The sequence below is a fragment of the Hakea prostrata genome, chromosome 9 (genome assembly GCF_041222555.1).
Source record: "Hakea prostrata isolate BN-2017 chromosome 9, UWA_Hpros_2, whole genome shotgun sequence".
NCBI classification, from domain to species: Eukaryota; Viridiplantae; Streptophyta; class Magnoliopsida; order Proteales; family Proteaceae; genus Hakea; species Hakea prostrata.
The window spans coordinates 50,744,572-50,772,133 of record NC_142608.1 but is presented as its reverse complement, the minus strand read 5'-3'; the positions used below and the strand labels follow the sequence as shown (position 1 = coordinate 50,772,133).

The 27,562-nt window shown below is 37.0% G+C and overlaps 1 protein-coding gene across 2 annotated transcripts; it reads right to left on the bottom strand.

Moving 5' to 3' along the window:
* Positions 1–1,352: 1,352 nt before the first annotated feature.
* LOC149005450 (uncharacterized) lies at positions 1,353–26,689 on the bottom strand. Of its 2 annotated transcripts, XM_089167801.1 has the most exons (9): positions 26,469–26,689; positions 21,146–21,282; positions 17,943–18,048; positions 16,876–17,037; positions 7,620–7,808; positions 3,414–3,899; positions 3,253–3,336; positions 3,099–3,179; positions 1,353–2,140 (listed from the first exon to the last, which is right to left on the bottom strand). In XM_089167801.1, the coding sequence occupies exons 2-8, from the start codon at positions 21,191–21,193 to the stop codon at positions 3,115–3,117; spliced, it is 1,140 nt and encodes a 379-aa protein (XP_089023927.1). In that variant the 5' UTR covers positions 21,194–21,282; positions 26,469–26,689; the 3' UTR covers positions 1,353–2,140; positions 3,099–3,114. The 2 variants fall into 2 exon arrangements, with proteins under 2 accessions (XP_089023927.1, XP_089023928.1); XM_089167802.1 differs by lacking the exon at positions 16,876–17,037 and having other exon boundaries at positions 21,146–21,266.
* Positions 26,690–27,562: the final 873 nt, after the last annotated feature.

The following is a 27,562-nucleotide window of genomic DNA, read 5'->3' as shown; positions in this document are numbered from 1 at the left end:
GATAATTTGGTAGGAATGTGGGGTATAGAGGTGTGCAAAGTCATTCCACATTGATGATGTAGCAACCTTTGTATGAAGCTTGATTACCTTATTATTCCAAACAAAAAAATATGGAAATTGTTAATATGTTTCAATGATGTTATTGTTATCTTTATATCATTCTACACTTGATGATATATCTTCTGTGGAAAAGTGTATCATTTCAAATTTGATGATACAACCAATAACTGTGGTAGACATGATAATGACAACATTTCAAATGGAAACATAAAATGATTCTTTGTAAAATAAACCATTTAGATCTTGTTCGTGTAGAAACTTGATGAGAATACACCTGTTTTTCAGTCATTATGTGGATTGTACTAAGTTCTTTTGGTAGAACTAGATAGTTGTATGTATATTGACTAGATGATTTGATTCATGTTCTTATGAAATTCATTGATAATTTACAAGGAATGATGAAAATTGAGGAGATCATCTTAATCTGGAGCTCGATGAGGATGATTTACTTTATGAGTAAAATCGTTCAAGGCTACGAGGAACTATTAACTTTTCATACAAATTAAATAGTTTATGTAGAGCTTTTAATTTGTTTTTATTTTGTTTAGATTTATTATAAAACTCATGATTATGGTTTAAAATATTCATTTGAATTGAATTGGATATTATTCATTTTGAAAAGTTATGAATAATTATGTATTAAGTTTGAACATTACATTTTTAGGACTAATGCTGGAGCCATACGTAGAACATAGGAGGAGATTATTGAGGTATTCGAGTCATATTCAAATATGGTTTAGGTATTTGAGTTATACCTAACGTATGTTCTAATATAGGCCATTGGATTAGTTACGATCCAACGATATAATTGGCCTTTGTGGGAAAATCCAACTAACTATAGAACCTAGTGTTGTTCTATAAATACTAGCTGGAAGCAACAGTTTGAATATTCCAAACTAGATACTCATAGGTATAATACTTTAAGCAACCTTATGCTTAAACCCTAGACCCTAACAACTTCTTGGGTTGGATCATCACCAGCTGTGTAAAGTGCAACACAGATTTTGCTCCCAAGAAGATTCGGCTAATTCCGGTATTGGAATATATGCCAAGAACATCATGGTGCTGCCTTCTTTGCTCTTTCCAAGCCATGTGTCGAGAGCAATGTTTAACTAAGTGAGGCAAAACCATTGAGGAAAGGTATGCTGGAGCTGTGATTTTGGAGTCCAATAATCAGAATCTGCTATCCTATCTTCTTGGAAATGGAGGGGCCTTGACCGCCTTGTGCGGATGACTTTGGCGTTGCTTCCCCCCCTCACTTTGTATTGGGATCGCGACCTTCCTTCGGATCTTTTGGGGCTGCAGAGTCGATTCCAGTGTTTGTTTGTTTTCTTTTGTTGCAAGGGAATCCAATACTATTGCAGATTTCTCGGCTCAAAGGGCATTGTTGGTTTAAAGCCTCGACTTCTTGGGCTATTTTCTCTCCATGGTTGCTGGACTTGCTTCTTCTGCGCGATTGAGTTGTTTTGCTTGTTTTCTTCTAATATAATAAATTAAAAAGTTGACCTTCATCCAAGGCAATTTTAATAATGCCAAACCAAATAATCCCATTTACCAATCATGATGTATTTGTCTTTTCATGTAACCCATTCACAATTCTCACAGAAAAGGGGTCTGTAATTTTTGCCAATTATGTTGAGGTGTTTCTGAAATTTTCTCAATAAAATATCAAAGAAATGCAAGCTGGTGAAAATTATTAAAATGCCTCTCTTGGCAAAGATGTAAATATGCAAGAAATGAAATATCATAAGGGGAAAAAGGACACCATGTAATGTCATGGATCATTGAATAAATGCAGCAGCCAAATTACATTCTACCAGCAAATCTCTATCCATGAGTGCTAACCACAACAGAGATACTTCAAATCTACACCATAAATATATCTGCCATCTGTATTACACATGACCTTGCAAAGTAAGGATCACTTGCTGTAACTTCCATGGATTCAAGAACACCAGCAAATTCAGTTCACTGATGTAGTCTCCATGCTGATCTCTTCCTCTTCCTTTAAATGAGAACTTCCAGGAAACCCCTTAATTTCAAAATGGTATGTACAAGCACCTACACCTTCACTGCAGCACTGAGAGGACACAAGGATAGAATTGGTGAATACTAGGTAGAACAATAAACCCATCAAACTAAACAGAGTCTCTGCAAAGAGAATGCAACCTACATGCCCATCTACGGTGACAGCAGTTTTAAAACCATGAAGATATGCAATGGAAAACTATAAAAGAAAGGAAAATGAAGTGAACTTCTGTTGAAGACATACAAAAGCAAAACTTCTTAAAAGCATCATGTTGGTGAAGCTTAAACTATGTAACATGTCACCTCATTTAGCAGCAGATATCTTTCGTCCATGGTTTGGGATCACTCCATACGATACCCAATCACCATTAGTACTATAAGCTACACATTGTCCACATATCATATACCATGAACTATAAGGTATCAACGATACACTTTTACGCAACCATCAAATGGTTCAGCGTCATAAAATTGTGCCATAACAGGCTGGGGATAATTATCTAATCAACCAAAGCTAACCCAAGAGCATGATGATCACTGATCATGGAACTAGCTGATTTACCAGATGACACAAACAGAGACAGTTTTAAGCTTTTAGTGAGGAATGAAACCACAAGTCCTTTGGCCTCATTTGCTCCTGGATTGGACAGTTTGACTAAATCATGGTCCCCAGGACGAACTAAGCAAAAAAAAATAACAGAAACAGACAAAGTTCAATAGGATATAAAACCGCAATATCCATGTCATGGAATGCAGAGATGCACCAGGCCAAAACTGCTGGGTTAATGCCTTACTCCTTCAGATGGTAAAACAAGTAAACATTATAAATAATTCTTGTTCCACATCAGCAGCTCAAAGCTGCCCATGACTTGTCAGGCTTTTCTTCTTAAGCAGTTGTAAAAAGGACTAATTGGGTAACTTGATGGTCCAAGCATCTCAATTTGGACATACAACATAAATAAGGGGGTGCCATTTTTCGGCCTGGAGGGGTTGTCGTGTTTGAAACTTACAATCAAAGACATCCAATCAGTCACTGGCAAATTCGTCATAACTCAAGCCTTCCGATATGGTATCCAGTCTGTTATTATCTCCTGTTTGTCAAAATGCACGTATAAGATAACAGGAAGTCAATTTCACCGACTAATACAGATCATAGATCCTCACCTAGGCATTCACCCCTTGGAGATTCCAGGAAGTCTTCTGGATTTGTTACGAGGAATGGTGACCTTGAGTAACTTTCCAAGATATCTTCAGAAATGGGAAGGAATGATTAGTATTCATGCTCAAAAACAACTGAAAACCAGAAGAGACAGAGAGAGACTTACCAGAGCTTTGATTGAAGTCAGCTGTCAAATCCGAAAGACTGAAATTTCGAGGGATCTGTCCTAAAAATCCAAATGCAGAGGTTTCAGCATCCACAGGATCATTTAGCTGTTGGGAGTTTGAATCTACACCATTTAGCAATGCAACAGGTGAATTGACAATTGTTGGATGCATATCCAAGCCATTGTGATTGGAACCAACAGTAAAATTGGAACTGTTTGAATAGCCAGCTTCTTGTTTTATCACCACACTGTTGACTCTTTGCACCATTCCCATCTGTGAGTTCTGAGTTGACAGAGTGTTAGATGAAACATCTGTCCTCTGGGTTTGGGCAGATGCATCACTAGCAGTTTGCATGGTGTGGCACACTAAAGGCCCATTATTTATGATGGTGCTAGATGTGTTGGAACTGATTGGGTAGTGCATGTTCTCCATTCTTGAAGGAGGTATTGTGCGATCAGATATATAGCAGGCAGGAGTCTGTGTTACTGCAATATAAGTCAATACTATCAGCTTAATCAGCTTGAAGGGAGTAAAAATTGCAAAAACGCTACAAAAATATGATGAAAGTTCAACTTTATTGAATGCAGAAAACCTGAAGTTGGAATTGCAAGTAACAATTACACAAACTAATTTTTATGTTCTGTAACTGTCCTCCAAATACTAACATAACATCACCGTTAGCATGGAAAAGCTGTTAGGATGTAAAGTGATGAGAAAGCAAATTTTGTCTGTAAGTAGTGCATACATGATGTAGAACCAGGACAGATTGGAACCAATCAAGGAATGAAACAGCTAGGGCGAATTCAAACCAGCATTGAAGGCAAGTTCAGACCAGCCAGCTGGTCAAAATAGAAGGTACCCTTGCTCTACAATTTTGACCAGTCAACCTGGACCGCCACAATAGGACAAAACATGGAGAAGGGAAGCCAAAACACTGTTCATGTTACTGTTTGACATGAAAGTGTCACAGCACATTATTTGGCATATTAGGAATGTTTTGTAAAGGATTTGTGGGGCCCAAGATGGAATTACATGAAGATTTTATACTTGGGGGATTTAGAATCTTGGTTTAGTTTCTATACTAATTGTTTATGCATGACTGAATCATAAAGCCTAGTAGTTTCTAATTTTAATTAGATTCAATTTTCATAGGATTCTATTCAGTCTACTAAGTTATTAATTTCTACTTCAGTCCACTAAGTTTGTATTTCTTGTAAAGCTTTAGACAAGCTATAAATAGGCCCCTTACATTGAAATAGAAGATCAGATTGTTAGGGCCCTGGGATGACGTTATTTGGAAGAAAGAGAGTGGTTGGGGGGGAGTTTGTCATGACTAATAAATGGTGGGTAATAAATAGAGGGGGATGAGGAGTGGATATCAATTGTTATGTGAGTGATTTTGGGCAGCCTTTGGCTGAGCAGCAGCATATGCTTTGGGGTGACTGGCACCTGTGTGACCAGATTATTGTTGTCACAGTTCTTGTTTACCATTCTAGTAATCAAACCTCATTAGTTTCGCTATTGGATTCGCAGGGTTCCTAACAAATTGGTATCCGAAGCATAATTGTGTAAAGGGAAGGGTCAAGCAAAGCTTGCAGGTGAGGGTATGGCCCTCGGTTGGGGCAAGTAGAATAGGATTTGCTGGATTTCTTTGGGGGGGGGGGGGGGGGACATTGTATGGCATTTTGGCCTTAACTGAGAGTTCATAGAAGTATTTCGCATGTTCAGATCCCTGTTCTTCCCATTTATTTGCCTTTCTACCCATTTATTTGCAGTTGTGTGAGTTGTATGTGGATTGTGAGGTAATTTGCATGTTTATCTCACCAAGAGAGGAGCTCAGCTGCAGGGTTCGATTGAGGGAGTAGCTGGGTTCTTGTCACAGACTTTTGGAGAAATTGATTTGTGGCATTGTAGCCTCCATAGAGTAAAATCCATGCTCAACAGCTGAGATAACTGTGGGTGAGAGACCAGCGCTGAGGTAGCCCATCCCTTACCAATTTTCTTCTATCCTTTCTATATCCCCTTCTTTTTATCTTTTTCATTTTTTTTTCTTATGTGAAAAAAAAAAAAAAAGAAAGTTCTAATTAGTAACCTTTGTCTTCACTATTGTATTGATCCTGGTTGCAATCGATCTCCTGCCGGTTTCACTGGTTTAAGGTCGACTTTTTGCATTAGTATGCAAGCACTCTCCATTGTCCAACTCTCTCCTCTTGCAGTGATGAAAGTTTTGGGAGAAGAGAGACTCAGGTAGCATTAATGTATGCTACACTCCCCAATAGAGGACTACTTCTCTACTTCCATAGAAAGATAGATGGCTGAAATTTAATTTAGCCAGAAAAAAGGGGACTCAGGCAAGAAAATATTATTAATATTTGTGACCTTTTGAAGCATCAGAAATATGAATATTCAGTATTATCAATACATCAACTGAATTGCCTCCCCTTTATGTTTAACTATTCCAACTTCCAACAGACAATATGAAGACCTCCAAGTGAAGCCAGGTCAAAATAGAAGAAGATGGCCAACTTGGAAGAGGATACTCTTCCTTGTGAAGGCTGGTTTATATAGTAGTCAAATGAGTTTTGACTTTTGAGTGAACAGTTGGCCTTCCGCTTTGCTCAGTAAGTCCCTTGGCTTGGAGAGGAGTTCTCTCGCTATTCCTAAGGCTGGGTTTGTTTGCTGGAGTAAAGATGGGGTGGGAAAATTCTTGAAAAAGTGTAGATTCCTTACTTTTCCCTTAAATCCCAAAATGGTAGATTGTTTGGTTGCTATGGGGTGGGAAAGTGAGAGACAAGTTTCCTTGAATCAAGGAAACTTGTCTGGTAATGTGGCAGCCCAACTTTCCCACCCCAAATCATTTTAAAACCCCACATATTTGGTGGGACTTTGTGGGAAAGTTGGGAAAAGTAAAAAGTGGGACCCACCACTATCACTTTTCCACAAAACCCTTTCATTTCCTTTCCTTTCCTTCTCCCTCACCCCACTACACATGAGACCCACATTTTTTTTTTCCACCCCACCTTTGCAAACAAACGCAGCCTAAATGAGAAAGGGTTTGCCCACCTCCTAACAGGCCCCAATGCCAACTAGTGCTATAGTCATTCAAATCCCTAATAATGGGCAACCTCAAATGAGTACATTTAAAGACAATCTCTAAATTTACTCTTAACATGACACCCTTAGCAAGTTCTCAGAAACCAAATGAGCGAGAGGAACAAGAAAAATGACAAAACCCACTGGTTTGACTCAGTAACTCATGGAAAGATCACTCTGACCAAAACTGATTCTAGTCTTTCTTTAAACCTAGCAAGTCTCATGACACTTGACCAGGCTTTATAATATTTAGACTAGATTTAGGTCACTTAACCTAGTCAAAACCTGGTTTTCTAACGTTGATTTATGGTACAAAATGTTTAAAATACTCATTTTACATGTGTCATAAGCATATCAGTGATGTCAAAGTGCATACTAAATTGTCTCTACTATTCATATAGGAAGAAAAATATTGTCTCTAGTGTCTTCAATATAATCTCAGAGATACCGGTTAAACCCAGATTTACAATAAGCTGCCTAACACCAGCTTCATACCCCACCCCAACCGGGGGGGAAAAAAAAAAGAAGGAAGAAAGAAAGAAAGAAGAAGAAGAAGAAAAAGAAAAAAAAAAAAAACCAACATGGTTTGCATCAAAGAGGAGGACTCTGCAAGTCTAAAATAAATGTGATTATCATGGGCATACGCAAATAACTCCCCCGAAGTAAATTCTAATGAATTACGAATTAAAGGGTTTAATGCTGCGAATAACAGTAAAATCAATGCAGGCAACTTTCATCAAGAGTCAGAATCATAAAAATGGAGATGAAGTAATCGGCTTCCATCCAAAACAAACCCATCACCCCAATGTTGATGTAGATAAATTGTTTCCTTTTATAAACTACCAGCACAAAATCCAAAAGGACCAACTGCATGGAAAATTAAAATGCTTCATACGCATCTGTAGTGATGGAAGAAAAACTCCTTTACCAGATCAACAACAACCAGTGAGAGCTGCGCATCGTGATCTTTTAACCATCTTCAAGAACATTTAACAAAAATTCCACATAATAAAATAAAGGGAATCATAAGGAAATACAGGATAAGGACTTTGTACCCAAACAAAGATATTCTAGGTTACTGATCAATAACAGTAAAAAGATTCAGTAGTTACATGTACGAAGTGTGGCATTAGATCCATTAGAGTTAGGCATTGGACCAACTCCAGCTGGGCATATCTTATGCATGAGTTCAGCCTGCTTCTCAAGCAACTCATTGAAAGCAGTTATCTGCTGCTTCACCAGCAACCTAACATGGTAGGCTTTGAAAAATTCCTTGTTCTCTTCTTCAAGCTTTTGCCAAACTGAAACGAGCACAAAAAATGGTGAGAATAAATTAATAACAAAACATTCACTGGTACAAGAAACTTTCTTTCCTCAAACCACACTGGAATCAAGTCATCTCTTTGCAGAAGAAATAGAGCCAAGAAGTTCAATATCTCCAAATAGAGGACCCAGAATGGACCCGAAACTCCACTTGCTAGGAAATACTAAAGCTTCATACCCCTCAAAATTTTAGTAGAGCTTGATATGATCTTCAGTGTTAAATCAGAATATAAACTGAAAATATAGAATAGTTACTAAGCCATAACTCTAGGATCTACATCTCAGGATGGCCCAACCAAGCACCCAATTCTTCCCCCCCCCCCCCCCCCAAAAAAAAAAATAGAAGAACAAAAGAAAAAAACGCACATCCTTTTGATTTACAGAACACTATGTCTAAATAATAAGTAAATACAAAATGAATCCATCAGTTAGATTCCACAGATCAAACTTCCATCAAACAGCATCAAAGAGGGTGTTGCAAGGGCAGATTTACATCCACGATCAGCCTGCATTTAGGTGCTGATATCTGCCTCTAAGATGGGAGATTATTCATCCCATAGTAGTGGATATTCTCCACCGAATGGTTTGTTACAGAGTAGCCATGAAGGCTTCAAACAGTCGTAAAACATTAAGCAACACTAAGGTGAAGTCCTGAAACTCACTCTATATTGAGAAAACATAATAAAAGAAGGCATTAAGGACAAACAATGATATGACTAAACCCTTGCACCCCTGAGCAGAAGACTCCCACCGGATGACCAAGCATCTCAATACTAACTTGGGATTTCTCCATCTCATAGAGTTTGTGCTACTCAAAAAAGTAACAGCATAATAGAATCTCTCGTCAACAGTGTGGGCTGCTACAGCTCCCTCATTTTTTATCCAATAGTACAAAATAAGATGCTTCTAGAGACTCCATAATGGGGGTAACAGAAGAGAGAAGAAGAAAATAAGAAAGAAACCTGAGAAGGCTCAGAGCTGTTTGGGGGGAGGAAGAGGGAGAAGAACACTCATAAAAAGAGAAGAGGAGCTGCAAACGTACAAAGTTTAAGCTTTAATGCACCTTTTCTATTCCTATTCAAACCTCAGTAAGCTGATTACAAGTGTTTAAATAATAAAAAAAACATACTTCAACTTAAAACTAACTAAAACTGATTCTACTAGGATTCTTAGCAATTTAAAACTAACTAAACCTGATCCCCAAACCCAATCTAAGAATCTGACAACATAAATATACAATGAAAAATAATAAAATCATACATAAAAAAAACTCCCACATGAACGGCATCTCCTATTTTATCTCCTTATGAGCTGGACTTGGGGCCCACCAAATAGGAAGAATAATCTCTAAGGGTACTGTTCACGTTACTGTAGTTAACAGTAAGTGGTTGTGCTGCATTAATTTTCCCCTCTCTTAAGAAAAAACTCATCCTCAAGGTTTCATACATGAAAATATATTTTATATGCCTCACTCAATCTGCACCACAAGAACAGGATTTGATGGGTTGCCACAACATTATGCAGTCAAAATCACTGAGAAAAGAAATTAGGGGAAATAAACAAGAAGGAAGTATGGATATAACAGATAGAAAAATTTTGACAAGAAGAAAAGCAGGGAGGAGACAAAAGAAGGTTGACGAGTCTGGATGAGAGGGGGGAAAATTAACCCAGGGTCGGGCTTTGATACTAATTAATTGTTCTTTTTTTTTTTTTTTTTTTTTTTTTTTTTTTGGGGGGGGGGGCCGGGGGAGAACAGAAAAGAAGAAAATAAGAAAGAAACCTGAGAAGGCTCAAAGTTGTAGCTAGGGAAGAGAGAGAAGAGTACCCATAAGAAAAAGAGAAGAGGAGAGAGAGAAGGGGCCTGCAAATGTACAAAGCTCAAGCTTTAATTCATCTTTTCTATTCCATCCTTCTTTCTGGTAGCATTCATCTTTTCTATAAGATCCTCAATAAGTTGATCACAAGTTTTTAGATAATAAAATAAAAATACATGAATAAGAAATAAGGAAACGACTATAGGACTCTTGGCAATTTAAAACTAACTAAAACTGATCCTAAAATATCCTACCCAAATTAAAAATCTGATTCCATAATGTTAGAAAACAAGCTTTAAATAATCAAAATAACAACTAAACTTGAACAGAGGCAAGATAGAAGACGAATAAGAGAGATGAAGAACCAACAAAAAGGGCCTGCAATTCTAACTAAAGAGTCTAGAATCGCAGAGCCCTTTTATTTATAGCTTCTAATGAATCTAATACAACTTGAGAGACAAGTAACTGTCCTCTAGAAAGAAAGAAAAAAAGAAACAAAAAATTACAGCTTTAATAACTTTCTAACTCCTAAAATAGAATATTCTGAAAATAGATACTACCACCAAAATAGACACTCTGCTTTCTAAAAACTCCCAAAACTTATTTAGCAAGACTCCTACATTAGAAGAAAGTATAGTAGCATCACTAGCATCATATTGTTCACATGAACAGTAAAACAGCCCAAAGTTGCGTATACTTCAACACTCCCCCTCAAGCTGGAGCATACAAATCTCCCATGCCCAACTTGCAACAAATAGACTGAAAACTTGGTTTGAATAGAGCTCTGGTAAATAAATCAGCTAGCTGGTTAGTAGAGCTCACAAAAGGAGTCGCTATAAGCTTCTTCTTGACTGCATCATGCACTAAGTGACAGTCTACCTCTATATGCTTCGTCCTCTCATAGAACACTAAATTACTAGCAATGTAAGTGGCTATCTGATTATCAAAAACATTTTCATAGGGGCAAAAACTAGAAATCCCATTTCCTCTAACAACGAACGAAGCCACATCAATTCAACAGCAGCATGGGCCATAGTCGTATACTCAGCTTCAGCACTAGGTCGAGCAATGGTGGATTGTTTCTTACTCTTCCAAGTCACAAGATTTCCACCAAGAAAAGTACAATTACCTGTAGTTGATTGGCGATCAACGACAGATCCAACTCGATATGCATCAGAAAAGGCAACCTAGTCCATACTCTGGTTAGGACGATAGATGAGCCCTTTTCCGAGCGCACTCTTAAGGTACCAAAGTACTCTCATCGCTGCGTCCCAATGGGCCTTCCTAGGAGACTGCATAAACTAACTCAACAAACCAACAGAATAACAAATACCAAGATGAATAACAGTAAAATAAATAAGTTTCCCAATAAGATTCCCGTAACGATGGACATCATCTAACAAGTCACCATCATCACGTCTAGGGGTGTCAATTTTCAACCCAAACCGTTAAAACCGGACCGAACCGGCCCGAACCAATCCTTAATGGGCCGTAATTGGGCTGAGGGTCCTCAACCCGAACGGTTTCGGGCTGGCCCGGCCCAGCCCGTGTGCAGCCCGTCAGCCCATTAGTTTTTTACATAAATAAAATTAAAATATTAAATGTAATTTTATTTTTTTTGTATTGTTTAAATGTAATTAATGATCCATGAATTTCGGTGTTTGAGACGTTGAGACTCGAGTTTGAGTAGTTGAGTGTTAACACATTTAACGATTTAAGTTTTAAGTTTTAACTATTTAATTTTCAAATTTCATTTAGTTTTATTACTTTAAGATTTAAAAGTCTTAATTGATAACTCTTAAGTCTTAATCTTAATCTTAATCTTAATCGTTAACTTTTTAATTTTCAAATTTTATTTAGTTTTATTATTTTAAAATTTAAAAGTCTTAATTGATAACTCTTAACTCTTAAGTCTTAATATTAATTGTTAACTTTTTAATTTTCAAATTTCATTTAGTTTTATTATTTTAAAATTTGAAAGTCTTAATTGATAACTATTAAGTCTTAATCTTAATCGTTAATGCGCTGTTTCAGTTTCAGACTTTCAGTCTTTCACATTTTCACTTTTGTGAAATCAGGCATCAGGGTTTCTAATGCCATCACTTATCGTTGGATCTACTTGGATTCTTCATCTTCTATCTTTTGTAGTTTTGTGGGTGAGAAACTAGGATTTGAAGTTGAGGAAAAAATAAAAATAAATTTCAATATTGATTTTTAATTTAGTTCAAATCATTAGCCAAATCGAATCCAAATCATTAGGCCAAACCGTTAGTCAACCCGAACCCAAACCGCACCAAACCGAAACCGCACCGAAACCGTTATCTTTTAAATGGGCTGGTTTGGGCTGGGGGTTTTTCAGCCCGAAACCTCTCCAAACCGTACCGTTGACACCCCTAATCACGTCCTAACTTCAACTGAAGATCCATGGGAATGTCGCTAGGTTTAGAAGCAAGCATGCTAGTCTCAGTCAAAGCATCTAACACATACTTCCTTTATGACAAATTTACTTCATGTTTCCTGCGGATCACTTCAATCCCCAAGAAATACTGTAGATCACCTAAGTCTTTGGTTTGGAAAGATTTTTGAAAATGTGTCTTAACTGTATGAATTGCATCAACATCACTACCTAAAAGAACAATATCATCAACATAATCGCCATAATGACAACATAATCACCCTGCCATCAAACAAAAATAAAGTGGTCAAAATAACACTGTACAAATCCAAAAGACTCCAGAGTCTTGCTAAATTTCTCAAACCAAGCCCGTGGAGACTGTTTGAGTCCATAAATCACTTTATAAAGCCTACAAACACAAACATTATCCTAGAGGTTGCTCCATGTAAACTTCTTTATGAAGATCACCATATAAAAAAGCATTTTTTTATGCCAAGCTGAAAAAGAGGCCAATCATAATTCATAGCTAAAGAGATCAAAACACAGACAGAATTAAGTCTAGCCACAGGAGAAAAAGTTTCAAAATAATCCACACCATATGTTTGTGTATAGCCCTTAGCCACCAAGCGGGCATTGAGCTTTTCAACCGTACCATCAGAATAGTACTTAACAGTATACACCCACCGACAGCAAACCACATCTTTCCCAAGAGATAAGTCTACTAAAGACCATGTATGATGAGATTGTAAAGCATCCATTTCCATGTCCATGGCAGCTTTCCAGCCAAGAATTTTAAAAGCCTCAGTATGATGGGTTCGAATATAAATGGCAAACATAAACATAGCAAGGCAATGAAAGCTAGGAGGGAGAAGAGAGACACAGACAAAATTGGAAACGAGATAAACAATATTAGAGCGTAAAGTACAAGTACGAGTACCTTTCCTCAAAGCAATTGGTAAGTCATTTGAAGGCGGAATGGGATCTCCACTAGAAGAATCCGTCGGTGGAGAGGATGAAGAAGGAACATCCGTAGGGCCAACTTCTGGCTCCACTAAAGGAGAGATGCTAGTATTGTCAGGAGGAACTGTACTATCCACAGTATGTTCTGCCAACTTATGTCTCCGCTGATAAACCTATGGAGGAACACTGCTAGTGGAAGGAACTAAAGGGGGGATAGGAGTATCATCCAAAACACAGTTTTCAAAAGACAGATTGACTAGGATAATAAGGAGTGTCTTCAAAAAAGGTCACATCCGCACTTATAAATTGTTTGCGAAGAACTAGATCATAACAAAAACCTTTTTGAATACGTGAATACCCAAAAAAAAATACATTTAACAGAACGGGGGGAAAGTTTATCCAAAGGATGTGATATATGAACAAAACACACAACCAAAAATTTTGGGTAGAACTAAAAATGGTTCTCTATTAGGAAAAACAACTGAAAAAGGAGATTTTTTAGAAAACAAAGTCATAGACATTCGGTTAATTAAATGACCAGCAATCAAAACCGCATCATACCAAAAACTCTTGGGAACATTCATCTGAATCAACATTGCTTGTGCAACCTCCAAGAGGTGATGATTTTTGCGTTCAGCCACTCCATTTTGTTGGGGAGTGAATGAACAACTGATTTGATGAATCATTCCAAGATAATCACAAAGGTTAGATATTTCATGTTGCACATATTCTAAAGCACTATCAGATCGAAAATTTTTAATAGGAAAAGAAAATTGAGTCCGAATTTCATAAACCAAACTTTTTAAAGTAGTTAAGAACTATGTTCGATCCTTTAAAAGATACAACCAAGTAAGACAGGAGAAATCGTCCACAAAAGTGACAAAATATCGAAACCATGCCTATTACTAATTCTGCAAGGACCCCAAATATCGGAATGAACAAGAGAAAACAAGGACTCACTACGAGGGATAGAGTGTGGAGGATAGGTGGCACAATGATGCTTACCTAACTCACATGCACAATTTAATTTGGACATTGACTTAAAAGAAGGAAATAAAATTTTTAATCTAGGTAAAGACAAATGGCCTAAATGACAGTGCCACTAGAGAGAATCTACACAATTATTAAAGAGAGCTGCAATAAGGGCAGCATAGTCCAGATAGTAGAGTTCGTTCCTTTCACACCCTCCACCAATCGTCTTTCTTGTGTGAAGGTCCTGGAGAACACAAGAAGTGGGAGTAAAAGTCATAGAGCAGTTTAGTATTTTAGTTAACTAACTAACAGATAATAAGTTAAAAGGAAAGTTAGCAACATGAAGTACGGATGACAAAGTAAGAAAAGGTGTAGGAGAAACACTTTAAGAGCTTAGAATAGGTGTGGAAGTCCCATTAGCTATGACAACAGAATTTTAATGGTAGATTTAAAAAAAGAGTTGAAAAGCGATGACTTACTAGTCATGTGGGAAGAGGCCCTTGAATTGATGATCCAAGGCGTGGGAGTAGAAGTGAGAAGTGTTGTGTTATCTGCATGAGAAAGTGTGGCAGCAAAAGTACTAGTGGATGTGGAAGTGTCGGTCTCAATATTTTGCAATTGATGAAGGATATGGCTTACATAATCTCTTAGAGTCTTAAATAAGTCCCTTGAAGAAGATCCAGAACCACTATCGTTGTTTGCTACACTATCAGTACCATCATCAGGAACGACATGAGTGGCAAGTCGCTTGGCCCACTCTGGCTTTCCATGTTTGGTCCAACAAGCTTCTACTAAGTGCCCTATTTTACCACAATGAGTACAAAGTCGAGATGTCTTATTAGATAGCTGCGACCTACGGAAGATCTGCTAACTCCCCTAAACCACAACCACGTCCCCTTCCATGAGAGGTAATGAAGGCTGAATTTTCTCCTTTAGAACTTTTCCTGGAAAACTCCCTTCAAGCAACGCAATACGTTGAAGTCTAGAATATGCTTCACTAATGTTGGGGACATGCTCACCAGCAAAAAGATGTCCTTTAACAGATTTCAGCTCAAGGTTCAATCCTGCAAAAAACTTGGATACAAAAAATTCATTCCATTGGGCCTTAAGCTTCTCTATATTTATGGTGAGAGGTTGAAAGACATTCAACTCCTCCATCATGCCTTTAAAGGAGTTGTAATAATCTTGCAGAGACTTGTCAGCTTGCTGAAATTGAAAAAGCTTTTCATAAATACTAAAAATCCAAGTCATATTTTTAGCTTGGGAATAGGTCTCTTGCAAGTCATCCCATATTCCCTTTGCAGTCTTATGGAACATAACATTCACTACAATATCCAATTCCACACTATCCCACATCCAAATTTTAATGATTGTATCATCTTAGATCCAACTAAAATAGGATTTGTAAGTCTCAACAGGAGGTTCATCCTCAATGAACTTAAGCTTACATTTTGCAAGTATGTACACCTGAATCGCTAGTGACCACAACAAGTAATTAGAACTACCTTTAAGCTTGATTGATGTAATTTGAACGTTTAAATGATCTCTTTGAGATCCTTTAGATTTAGTCGTATTCATGGTTGAGCCACTTGTAAGTGAAGACATTAAATTGAGGTAGATATCACTCAAATCAATTTTCCAAAACTTGAAGTAGAATGTGCACAAAAAAAAAAATCTACAACCTTAGGACCAAATAGGAGGGAGAAAAAAAAAGAGGTTTGCAAAGTGCAGCAAAAAGAGGTAATGAAGGTAGGTAGAAAACAATATTTAATCCAAGTTCTAGAACTTGTAAGAGTATGGTAATAGGTAGAGAATATCACTTCACATGAATATTTGATCTAACAGTCCATAATATACAGCATTAGGTGGTTGCACACCAAGGAAAACAAAAAAACAAAAGAGAACTTCATAAGAAAATATTGAGAACAACACTGTTTTGATTCAAAAAAGCTCTGATGCCATGTTAAAAAACAAGCTTTAAATAATTAAAACAGCAGCTGAACTTGAATAGAGGAAAAAGAGAAGAAGAAGAAGAGAGATAAAGAACCAATAGAAAAGGCCTGCGATTCTAACTAAAGAGTCTAGAGTCATAGAGCCCTTTTATTTATAGCTTCTAATGAATCTAATACAACTTGAGAGACAAGTAACAATCTTCTAAAGGAAAGAAGAAAAAAAACAAAAAATTATAGCTTTAGTAACTTTCTAGCTCCTAAAATAGAATGTTCTAAAAATAGAAACTACCACCAAAATAGAAACTACGCTTTCTAGAAACTCCCAAAACTTATTTAACAATAATCCTACAATAGAAATAGAAAATAGAGTAGCATCACTAGCATAATAATGTTCACGTGAACAGTAAAACAACCCAAGGTTGCGTATACTTCAACACATAATTATCCCAATAAGTAAATAATAAAATCCTACATTATCTTTAAAACTGCCATGCAAAACAGCTTTTCCTATTCTATCTCCTTGCAAGCTGAACTTGGGGCCCACCAAATAGGAAGAGTAATCTCCTAGGTTACATTCATGTTACTGTAGCATGAACAGTAATTGGTTGTGCTGCACCAGTGAATCTAATGAGCAACAACTGCTGGGAAACCCATCTACATAAGAAAAGGCTTAAGGAATCTCATCTTGCCAAGTCAAAAGCTTTGTAAATTTTAATCTTCACGAGGGTAGCAGCAGAGTAAAATTTCTCTCAGAGCCTCTTAATAATTTCATGGCAAAGTGAAATATTGTCAGGGAGTTAAATATAACATGAACCAATGCTGGTTCAACTTTGAGAAGACTGCATCCATAATTTGTGATGTATTCAAGCAGCTGCAATCTTTGTTTTCTTCCTCTTTAAAAGCTAAGATCTGCATTACATGGCCTAATCTGAAATGTCACAGATGTCCTTACCTTTGGGGTGGTATGTATACACATATTCAGAAGATCTCCCTCTGACAAAAAGACCAAACCAAGTGCACAAGTCTCCTACATTTAGGAGGGTCCATGGACAGTTAAACTTACACAGCCTTACCCCTGTTTCCTGAGGCTGATTCCAGGGCTTGAACCTGTGACCTGGCATTCATGAAGTGAACACTTGATCAATGTGTCAAGCACCAACTTCAAAAGATTTCCTCTAAGTCATTATTTGTTAGGTGACAAGAAGAAGAAATACGGCCTTATTACAACAAACACCAATGGAACTATAAGATTTCTCCAAAATGAGTATCGAATTGGAAGACTTCAACTCCAATGCAGTTGTATGATTAGATGGTAGAATTGGAAACCCCTTCCAACAAATATTATTTGGTTTCAACACCAACCTGAAACCCATGTTGCTTATAAGATTCTCATCATTTAATCCATACAATTTTCATGAGCCCACAGATGCCTTTTTTTTTTAGTTGACATCAAGATGACCTCAACCTTTTCTTATATTTAAATTGAAATCACAGCCATTCGTGCCAGTGCTAGTTCTAATACCATAGCCCTCACATTCAATATTTAAGACCACTTCCTATACTTAACTATAAATACAACTGTCACAGTAGGGATTTGAAGCTTCCAAAGTTTGAAAGAGCAAAACTGATGTTTTCAATCAAAGAGATTAACCAGTCCGACACACAATGATTTCATCTGAGACATAACTCTAGATTCAACACCATCACTGAGGTTTCCTACTAATTGTTTTTTTTAACAACTTGCCTCAATCACTATTCTTTGAATAATAGAGGCCCTCCTAGTCATCATAACTGGAGTGACAATTCAAATAAATAAAAAAACAATCACTTCAATGTGTAGTATTCTTCAAAGTGAATAAGTCCTCCATGACTTTGACAAACTCATTCATGCAAATGGTTCCAATAAATGAAGAAAGAAATGGAAACCAATAAGATTGAAAAGTCAAATCTGCATTGTTAAATATTTGAGCATATCTAAATGATAACAAATGGAAAAATGAAAATCACAACAATGATTACCAAGTTCAGTAAAATCAGGTTCTATTTTTGCCTGAACCAGAAGAGTATCCACAACCTCTTTTCGAGTCATGTATAACTGAAGACATCGCTCAATAAGATTTTGAACCTGGATAAGATAATTGAGAAAGATGTCAACAAGATACCATTTTACAGTGTTACAAACTGCACAATGATGTTCCTAATGGTGGCGGAGGGGGAAGGAAAAGGTATTACAGATGCAATTTGTCCCTAATGTTAGCATGTACACTACTAATGATCCATCAGCACTGTCAAAAATCACCCTATAAAATATGGCTTCAAGAACATTCAGAATATTAACTAAATGCGATGAAGAACAAAAGAAAACTGACTATTCTGTGTAAAATAAACATACAAAATAATATCTAATCATAGGAATCTCACGTCTGCTTTTGGTCTTCTACATGAGCTTGTAAGAGGCCACAGCCTTGTGTGCAAGTTTGACTAATGAGGTAGAGACACTTTAAATTGGCAAAACATGATGATGGAGGTTTACTTGGAATTGAATTGAATAGGAACACCTCCATGAGAGCTGGAATCCAAGTGTTAGAAAATGGATAAATCGATTCAAGAATGCATCATTGAAAGAGGTCAGAGATGTATATAGGATGAATGATGGAAGAGGAGTGCTAAGGTCCAGATATTGGGGAGAGGAATGCTGCTCAGAGTTGGCAGGCTTCTCCAGCAGTTGCTTTGGCAGGAGAAGGTGGTGATGAACAGGCTACTTAGGCACCAGTTAGCAAGATGACCTATGCAGGGGTTGTTGGGGGAGTATTGAATTTTTCAGCACACAGTCTTCCGAATCCAATTCAAGCAGGAAAATTTGGGCATAATGTCATCCCTCAGGCCTACAAGTAACAACGCAATCTTTACAAATTTTCATTAATTGATAGATCTGATTTTTGTTGCATGTCGATGGATGTGGTGCAAAAGGAAATTCATAATGTTCATACAGCACAGCCTTCATTGAAGTTAGTTTGGGCTCATTACCAGGTCTTCCAATGGAGTACTGGCATGAAGAAAAAAAAATCTATTATCAATTGCGAAGACAGTAGGTCATCTGGTTACTCTAGACATGAGAACTCGTGTGGAGGCATTAGGCAATTTTGCTCGTGTCTTGGTTGAAGTGGATTTGGATGCAGAGCGAGTAGAAGAGGTGCAGGTAGAAAGATGCCAGCCATGACCATCCATAGTGTTAGCTTTCTACAGGAGGTGGCATATGAGGATAGTCTATAGAAATGCTTCTACTGTAAACGAATTGAACACCATGCCAATCAATGCAACTCAAGGAAAACTTCAGCTCTGGCAGCAGCACAATCAGAATTGCAGAAAGTCTGAGTTTTATTGAAGTCTGTCAATTAGGTCTACTTCTAGTTGAAAGACAACAATAGAATTTAGTTCTGGAAAGAAGAACCAGCAACCCTTCTCCTAACCCTGACAGAAACCCTAAACCCAATCCTAGTTGACCTAGGACTCCAATTTTCGAATGTGAACTTCAAACATCAACTTGTTTCAGATCTGAAACTCAGTCAAAGCAAGTTTGAACAGCTTAAAAACACTTTAGAAACCCTCTTTCTATTGCTAAAACTCCTAAACAGCCACCTAATCTAGGGAACTTCATCAGAACCCTAACCCTAGATCATGGTTTACATCAGTGATCCATCAATGTACAAGCACATTTGCATGCATCTCAAAAACATTCTGCATGAAGTCATTTGTTTCAATGCTGCTGCATCCCTCCAATGGAAAGGGAACAAGGTCAATATGTCGAAGTACCAAAGTTGTCAAGTCAACAAGGCGAGGCCAGGTGATAGAGGGCAACAAGAACCAACGTGACACCAAGTTGCCTTGACCCAGAAAAGGGCCACTGTGCCTACGTGGGCAATGCCATACAACAGTTGTCTTAAGCACAGTACAGGTTGTTGTTTTATTTATGAACCATTATATGCAAATCAATGCTTCTTATGTCATAAGCACGAAAACGGTAACTACTTATCCAGCTCCAATTAAGCACCTCTGTTTGCCACCAGTCTGAGGATGAAAGGCAGTAAAAAAATGCAATTTGGTATTGGTCTTCATCTACATAATTTGCACTTGATGTCTCAATCGGAAATGATAGACTCTAGAAACCACGCAATCATATACTATTACATTTGAAGAAAAAATGGCAATGTGAAAATGCAATAAAAGTTCTTTGGCATGATATGAAGTGCTTCATCTTATAGAAGTGTTCAACCACCTAAAACATAGAATCACGCCTATCATGTAGTGGGTAATTCATGTACAAATCCATACAGATGTGCATCCAAGCTGTATGCGGAATTGGCAAAAGGGAGCATACACCCAGCATTTTGGTTAGTTTTGTTGACCAGCTGACATATACAACATCTGCAGATCATGGGGCCGACGTTTCCCGATATGTGTGATCAATAGTGATGACCTGTGACCCATATAAGGGTTTTATTCTAGTCAAAACGACCACCTAAACCTCTATCATGCAACTCCCAAATGAGATGGTGCATAGAAACAAGTCAGATATAATCAGGTTCTGAAGAATAGGTATCCACCATGAAAAGAATATTGAAGATGTCATCCTCTTTGATACAACTCCCAAAAAGTCTTCAAAAGGTACTTTTCCATGGAATTTACCTCTTGATTAGTGCTGACCCAGGGCTGAAAGGGTTGTAAGGGATAGGACCAAAAAAACAAAAGCCATCAGGTTTTCTACCAGCCTCGTCCTTCAGTGCAAAACTGAACTCCTATAAGTAAGCTACCCCTACCAGGTGTACTGGTTCCTTGTTTTCGAGGAGGATGAATTCCAAGCCAATGCAGTAATGTTAAAATATTGAGAAAAGACCATGTTACTTGGTCTATTTATGCCAATTTGAAATTCTAGGATACCTTACCTCTAAAGGCAAGTCCTAGCTACTTCATCAAATATTAAGAAAAGATGAGATATGAAAAATACTCATATGGCCAATCAGAATAGAGATGATTAGCAGATTTAAGTCAATGTTGCTTAATAGACAAAAATGTTAAGAACACATGTAAGAAACCCCTATCCAGTAGGCATAGAAAAGGAACTGGAACAACATATCATGTGCATAATTAGTAAATCTAAACATGATATCAGGAAAGAGAAAAAAAAATTAAGAAGTAGCTACAAGGCTCGATGAGATCCTTACCAGCTGTATATCTTCACGTGAAACCCTTCTGACCTCTCCACTAGACATTTTTCCTATTGCAGAACCAAATCTATGCTTGCATCTTTATACATGATCTAAGGGGATACAAATGGTGCCCTGCCTGTTAATAATACTCTCTGGTTTAAAAAAAATAAAAATAAAATAAAATAAAAAAAAAGAACAAGAACAAGAACAAGAGCAAGTAGAAAACACCATTGAGTCCTTTGCCTGGTCATATTGACAAAATCAGAACAATAAAGATTTTGATCCAATATAGGAACAAAGCAGGGAAAAAAAAGTTCAGCCTGAGTTCATCACAATGGTGGTTGGGTTTGAATTTGCCTACGACAAGGAAAAAAATTCGAGGGAAATTCAAGTTTCAACCAGATGAAGAATGGGAGACTTAGGTGGAAACCTAGGAAATTTCGTGGAAACTTAGTTTCGACAAGTTTTAGGGGGAGTTTTGGCATGGGACTCTGCATATAAGCCAATTAGAGTTTACATAACACATTGGCATTTCATTTTGCTAAAATGTCAATGTAGATATGTCAATCAAAGTACTTAACATCAATGTAGAGTTTTTTGACAAATACACTATAACTAAACTACTTAAGTACATAACATTCAATATATAACTTCTAAGTTCAAAACATCAAATACAAAGTAACTGACAATAAAAGGAAAGTACAACTTAATGCCAAGAGAAGTGCCTCAGTGGATCCATCCCGTGAGTTGAGTAGTACTGTACCTATAACATCCTCTCCTCCGACATGTTATGCCTATGGTTGTCGAGGTAATCGACAATTGTAACTCTATAAGTCTAGTCATCAACATGCCTAAGATAGCCAATCTAAGGGAATACACAATTTGGATAGGGAAGTCCTGATGGAAGGGTATTGGTGGTATTTGGGGAAACATGAAATAAAGAAAAATATTGAAAATTTGGGGAAACCACAAAACTTGTAGGAGAAAGTCACAAGTTTCCAAGAAACTTCTCAGGTTTCCAGGAAACTTCTCAAGTTTCCAAGAAATTTCCCATTTTCACAAAGTCGAAACTTGAGTTTCCCTCGAATTTTTTCTCATGAACCGGCTGGTCCAGCTGGGTCGAACCAAGTTTCAACCTAGTTGGGGGAAATTTCCCAGTTTCGCATACTTTCGTCGAAATTTCCTCAGCTTCGATCGAAACTTGGGAATTTTTTCGTTCCCTCATGGTTTCATTTCATGCTCCTAGATATGGGAAATTTCACTCGAAATTTCGAGGGTTTCAATCGAATTTTGTTCCATGGTCTACAATTATCCACCCAATCAATTATTGAATCTCTAAAAACATTAAAATGAAGGCAAAACATAACAAAATTCCCTTTCAAGAAATCATCAAAAGAGTGCCAACAGAGAAAAAGAACCAACATGCAACAACAAAAACAACGGAAAACCAACTGATTAACTTATCACGGTTAACACATATCCCACCTTCTCAACTCAACTCAGCCTTTTCCAAACTAAATGATTCATCACCATTTCTCTTCGGACTCATTCTATCTTAAGATTGAACTGGTTTTGCTGGTTTCAATCAGTGGTTCAATTTAAGATGTTTTACAATATTCTCTTTTTGGGTAGGGAAACGTCCTTTTTAAGTAGCTTAGTTAAAGAGTTTGGTGGGATTGTGACTGTTTGGAGTCTATTCCACTTTCCTAGTCAGTTTCAGTTACCTAACAGGACAAGATTGGGTAAGGCATTCTATTTTTAGAATAAGAAGTTAATTTCGAGTCTTTTATAGAAGGCTGTAATAGGGGAAGTAATGAACGCAAAATTTGACATTAATAAAAGCCCTACACTGCTAATAGCCTCTTCTCCAGTGAAGATCTTGTCTTGTATTTCACCAAGGCTGATGGGACTGGTGTTTGATCCAGTCAACACCTTGAGGTATAAAGCCCAGGTGGTTTGCTTTGGTGGGACTGGCACTAATTCAATCAACTCCTTGATGGTTTGAAGCCAACATGTTCAAAATTTGATGCCAAAAGGTTCACATTGGAGCTTTCTTTCAAGATCTTGAAGACCAAGATTCAATATATATTCAAGTTTCTTCATATAAATGAGGATTTCCTCTACTATAAGTTTATCACATCTCTAAATTATCTCAAACATCTCCTACATCATTCCCAAAATCTTAGAATGCGTATGGTTCCACAATTCCACAGAGTCAATGTTTGTGGAATTGTAGTTCTAGATTTTTAAAACTGTTTGGACATGAAAAAAAATACTGGAATTGACCTAATCCCATTGAGTCCATGGATTCTATGTTTTAGTACAAACCATTCATTGAGTAGAGACTATGTGGATAGGTGGTCTCAGGATGGAATCAACTAAATGGATCCATGGTATAAAAGGCATGAGTGAGCCTAGTTTTGGAGATTCTTGAGCAATCGACTCTGACCCACGAGGAGAAGCTTCAACCCAGCGACAATGAGATGAAAACCTGGATCTGCACCTTTGAAGACCCAAGGAGAAAATTCTACAATTGCTCCAAGCATCCTAAATTTTTAATATGGGTTGATCATCTTCACATGTGTGCATGTGGAAGAGGACAGTATAGAGTTCAAAGATATCAGGTCAATCCATGCAAAGGTCAATATTATTGGAGTTGCCCATAGACCATACAACTGCTAATTGTACTTTTATATTACTATTTGATGCAATAAATTATACCAACCCATCATATTATATCCATATTACCTAATTTCTTTACAACATTTGACACAGGGAACAAGCAAATGATGTGGAACTGAGCAGTTTATACATGACAACAAGAATTTTGATTCAAAAGAACATGTGGGTACAATGGAGTTCCACCCACCAGCACACAAGCAATTCATCCATCCACTATGTACAGGACTCATCAGGGATAATATTAATTGTTGAAAACCAAGGTTATTGGAGCATCAGAAAAGTACATTAGAGATCCTTGATGTAGTAAAATAAAAAAACTGACCTTGACAAATGAAGCAACAAAGACTGAATCAAGTTTTGTTTATGATTGGGATGATTTTATGTTAGGCTTCAACTATATGTGTGGGTTTTCTAATTCCCAACAAACCTATGCACAATTATCTTGCTTATTTGATACTTAACTAATTCATTTTTGTGTTTCTTTTCTTCTTTGGTCGTAAAATTGATACCCAATGGTAACTACCTTACTTACACCTTCAAATGTTCATATAACGCGTGGGACCTGTCACAGAGTCAAGAAAATGACCAATTTCATAACAAGCGTGACCCATTACTACGGATGTGGGCCCCACAAGGAATGTGAACCATTCATTTATGGTAGGTAGCAACCTACAGAATTGTTCATTTACCATTAATGCCTAAATAAGTCTAAGTCACCTATATGGCAATTTAATCAGTTATTCACATAAACTGGACTTTACAGAATCAGGGCAACCGGACAGTTATTATAGTGATTCAGGATGAAACAATATAAAGAATCAGCATAACCAAACAATTTTTCGGGAGTAATCCACTCACAGAGTCAAGGCAACCAATCAGTTTTGTTAGACATATACAGTTGTCAGAATCATGATAAGCAAATTCTGTTATTACTCATATGATCCCACTGAACCTGATTTAATAGTTTTATGATTACCCAAATACATGACTCAGAACCTAATTCTATAGAATAGTGAACCAAATGTGTCTTTACAAATCCTTCCAACATTCCCAACTTCTCAACTGAATTTCCCCTACCATATCTACGAAACATCCCATCTCCGAAGATTAAGAACAAGTCACTCAATAGCAATGCCCCACCCATCTTTGATCAAGAGAACCCCAAACCAAGAAGTGGGTCATATACACCCCAAAACAAAACAATCATCTCCCAAACCTCAAAAACGCCCAACCCAAGTTCCTAACTCATTCCAAACATCTCTTGGCATTATTCTCTGATTCTTCAGAGACTAATCCAACCATCTCAAGCCGAATTTTACAATTATTCTAAGGCTTTCCAATACCCAAATCTCCCATAGCGTCCACCAATCATCCAAAATTCAAGAAACCTTCTCTAATAGACTTCGTTAAACTGCCTAGCATAACTAACACATCAAACTGTAAGTATAATTTTGACCCATTAGGACTGCTTGTTCATAGTCAATCCTCATTTACTAGCTCATAGTTGTTCTCCTATCAACCTAGGACAACATTACAGATCCATACATCATTGGTGGTCATATAATTGTCTAATAAAGTGCTCTATCGAGTTTTATAGGAATATGTTGATCAGACAACACTCTAAACACATCTCTCTGCTTCATACCCATACTCCAATTATTTGTGCAACTTATCATCACTTCTCCTTGTTTTATTATTGACTAAACCTAAATGCCTAAAAGTACCTCCGTTTTGACAGCTTCCCATCATCAAAACTTCCATTAACGCATTTTGATTCCTCTTCTTATTTAATGTATCATTGTACAGTGTTTGTATTCTAGTATTCTTAAAATGTTCGTATTTTAAGGTAAATTCCAATAAATTCAAATTGGTAATTATCCATGTTCTCATTTCATCGACCAACTATACCATCAACCAAAGCATATACCAGGGGACCTGATCTTGAATGTCTCTAGTTAGCTCCTTTATGATTTAGTGTGGATAAATCAGGATTGGGATTTGATCCTTGGTATAATAATAGAGTTGGGGAATTCACTAGTCTAGCCCATTGCATGAAGTTCCAGCTACTGCAGGATTTTGGAAGGGAAAAATACAGAGAGCCCTTACATCTGCTTCGCAGGATAGGCTGCTTCCAAGTTTTGAACCCGCAAGTAACAGGTCGCAACAGCAGATAAGCTTTCTCTAAGTCAATTATATCATTTAGAGATCTGATCTCCCCAACATAAACCAATTGGTTGTCCAAAAATATTAATTTCTTGTATTGGACATGTTTCAATCACTCTCTCACATAGTTCCGTACATATATCTCATAAGTTTATTCTTTAGTTATTATATCACAAATCTGAATATCAATCCAGGAAAGATGTTTCCCCTCCATTCATATGACATTTTTTTGGGTGCTTACAGTCTTATTAACAATTTCTCAATCCAAACCGTTCCAGCAAACCCACCTTCATAATACAAAAAGTAAAAAAAAAAAAAAAATTGATAACAGAGAAAACCTTTAGCAATTCTGCTTGAGAAAGAAACAAGGAACACATGAAATGATACCAAATCCAGAAACCCATCAAACAAGATGTATTATTTAAAATAACACAAAGCCCATATCTAACTCATGACAAAGTGAATCCCAGCAGTCAGGAACTCTAGACATTACCTTTTTTTTCCCGCCTCTTGACGTTTAAGAAGTAACTCTTTCTTCAATCCTGAACAGGACGGTATCTTTAATGGAGTGATCCAAGTTTTCTCAGCTGAAAGACCCAAGAAGGTAACGAACGAATGAGCAAGACGATCAAGGAAAGAAGACAGAGAAACGGGAAGAGGAGACAGGACCACTATCTATTAAAATATTTCGGTTCTAAACTTCGAATTGAAAGTTGAAACTTGGGAATTGACGGGTGAATGGTGGTTTTGGGAGTCCATAAATGATCATGGATAGATGGGTCCCACATAGATATTCGTACTCCCGTATGTCCTTACTTTTGTAATTCCTGCTTATAGCTCATCTCCACCGTTAAAATATAATACACTTGTTTTTTTTGGGGATTGTTATTTTTTTTTGGCGATTGTTAGTTACTTAGTTTTGTTACTTTTGTATATGTTGAGGTTTCGTTGGCCGAGGCCCGAGGGAGGAGGGGAATACATCTACACTTTCCTCAAATTGACGCATTAATGGTTGGAACAAAAAAAAATAAAAAGAGCATAATTTCCATCTGGCACTTGAGGTTTGGTGTAAGACAATTTTAATCTTTAAAAAAAAAAATTCATTTGCATTTGATTCTCCTATGAATCCAAAAATGATAATAAGAAAATTCAGTTAGTTGGTTAATAGAAACCATTAATTTAAGGGCATGTTTGATTATATGAGTTCGGAGATTTTAAATCTATAGAGTTATAATTCATAAAATTAATTGTTTAGTTACCTTGAATTTGTAGAAATCTTATTATGAATAACTATTGACTAAACATTATTTTTTTGAATGTGTAAATATTTAGTACTTTTATCGTAGGGGTGAAATCTCTTATTTGTATTTTTATAATAATCGTGAAGGGCCTTTTCCATTTGAAGAGCTAGTATCCGTCCAGCGCACAGGAAAGAAGAAAAGAACCAATGATCCCCGCCTCGTTTTAGTGCCTAAGCTTTACCTTTCTTTGTTTGATTGAAGTCTTAGGAGTTCAATCCGGCAATTCCCTTTTCTTCATCATCGTTTGCCTATTAGGAAAATAGTTACAATCGCTAAATGATGGTGT

What these genes read in the sequence shown, in the direction of transcription:
- LOC149005450 (XM_089167801.1), bottom strand. Translation starts at nt 21,193, where the DNA reads ATGTCTAGTGGAGAGGTCAGAAGGGTTTCACGTGAAGATATACAGCTG. An exon ending in ACCTGATTTTACTGAACTTG is followed by an intron (nt 17,038 to 17,942) that starts GTAATCATTGTT and finishes CATGAATGCCAG; the next exon opens with GTCACAGGTTCAAGCCCTGG. An exon ending in TAATGCCACACTTCGTACAT is followed by an intron (nt 3,900 to 7,619) that starts GTAACTACTGAA and finishes CTTATATTGCAG; the next exon opens with TAACACAGACTCCTGCCTGC.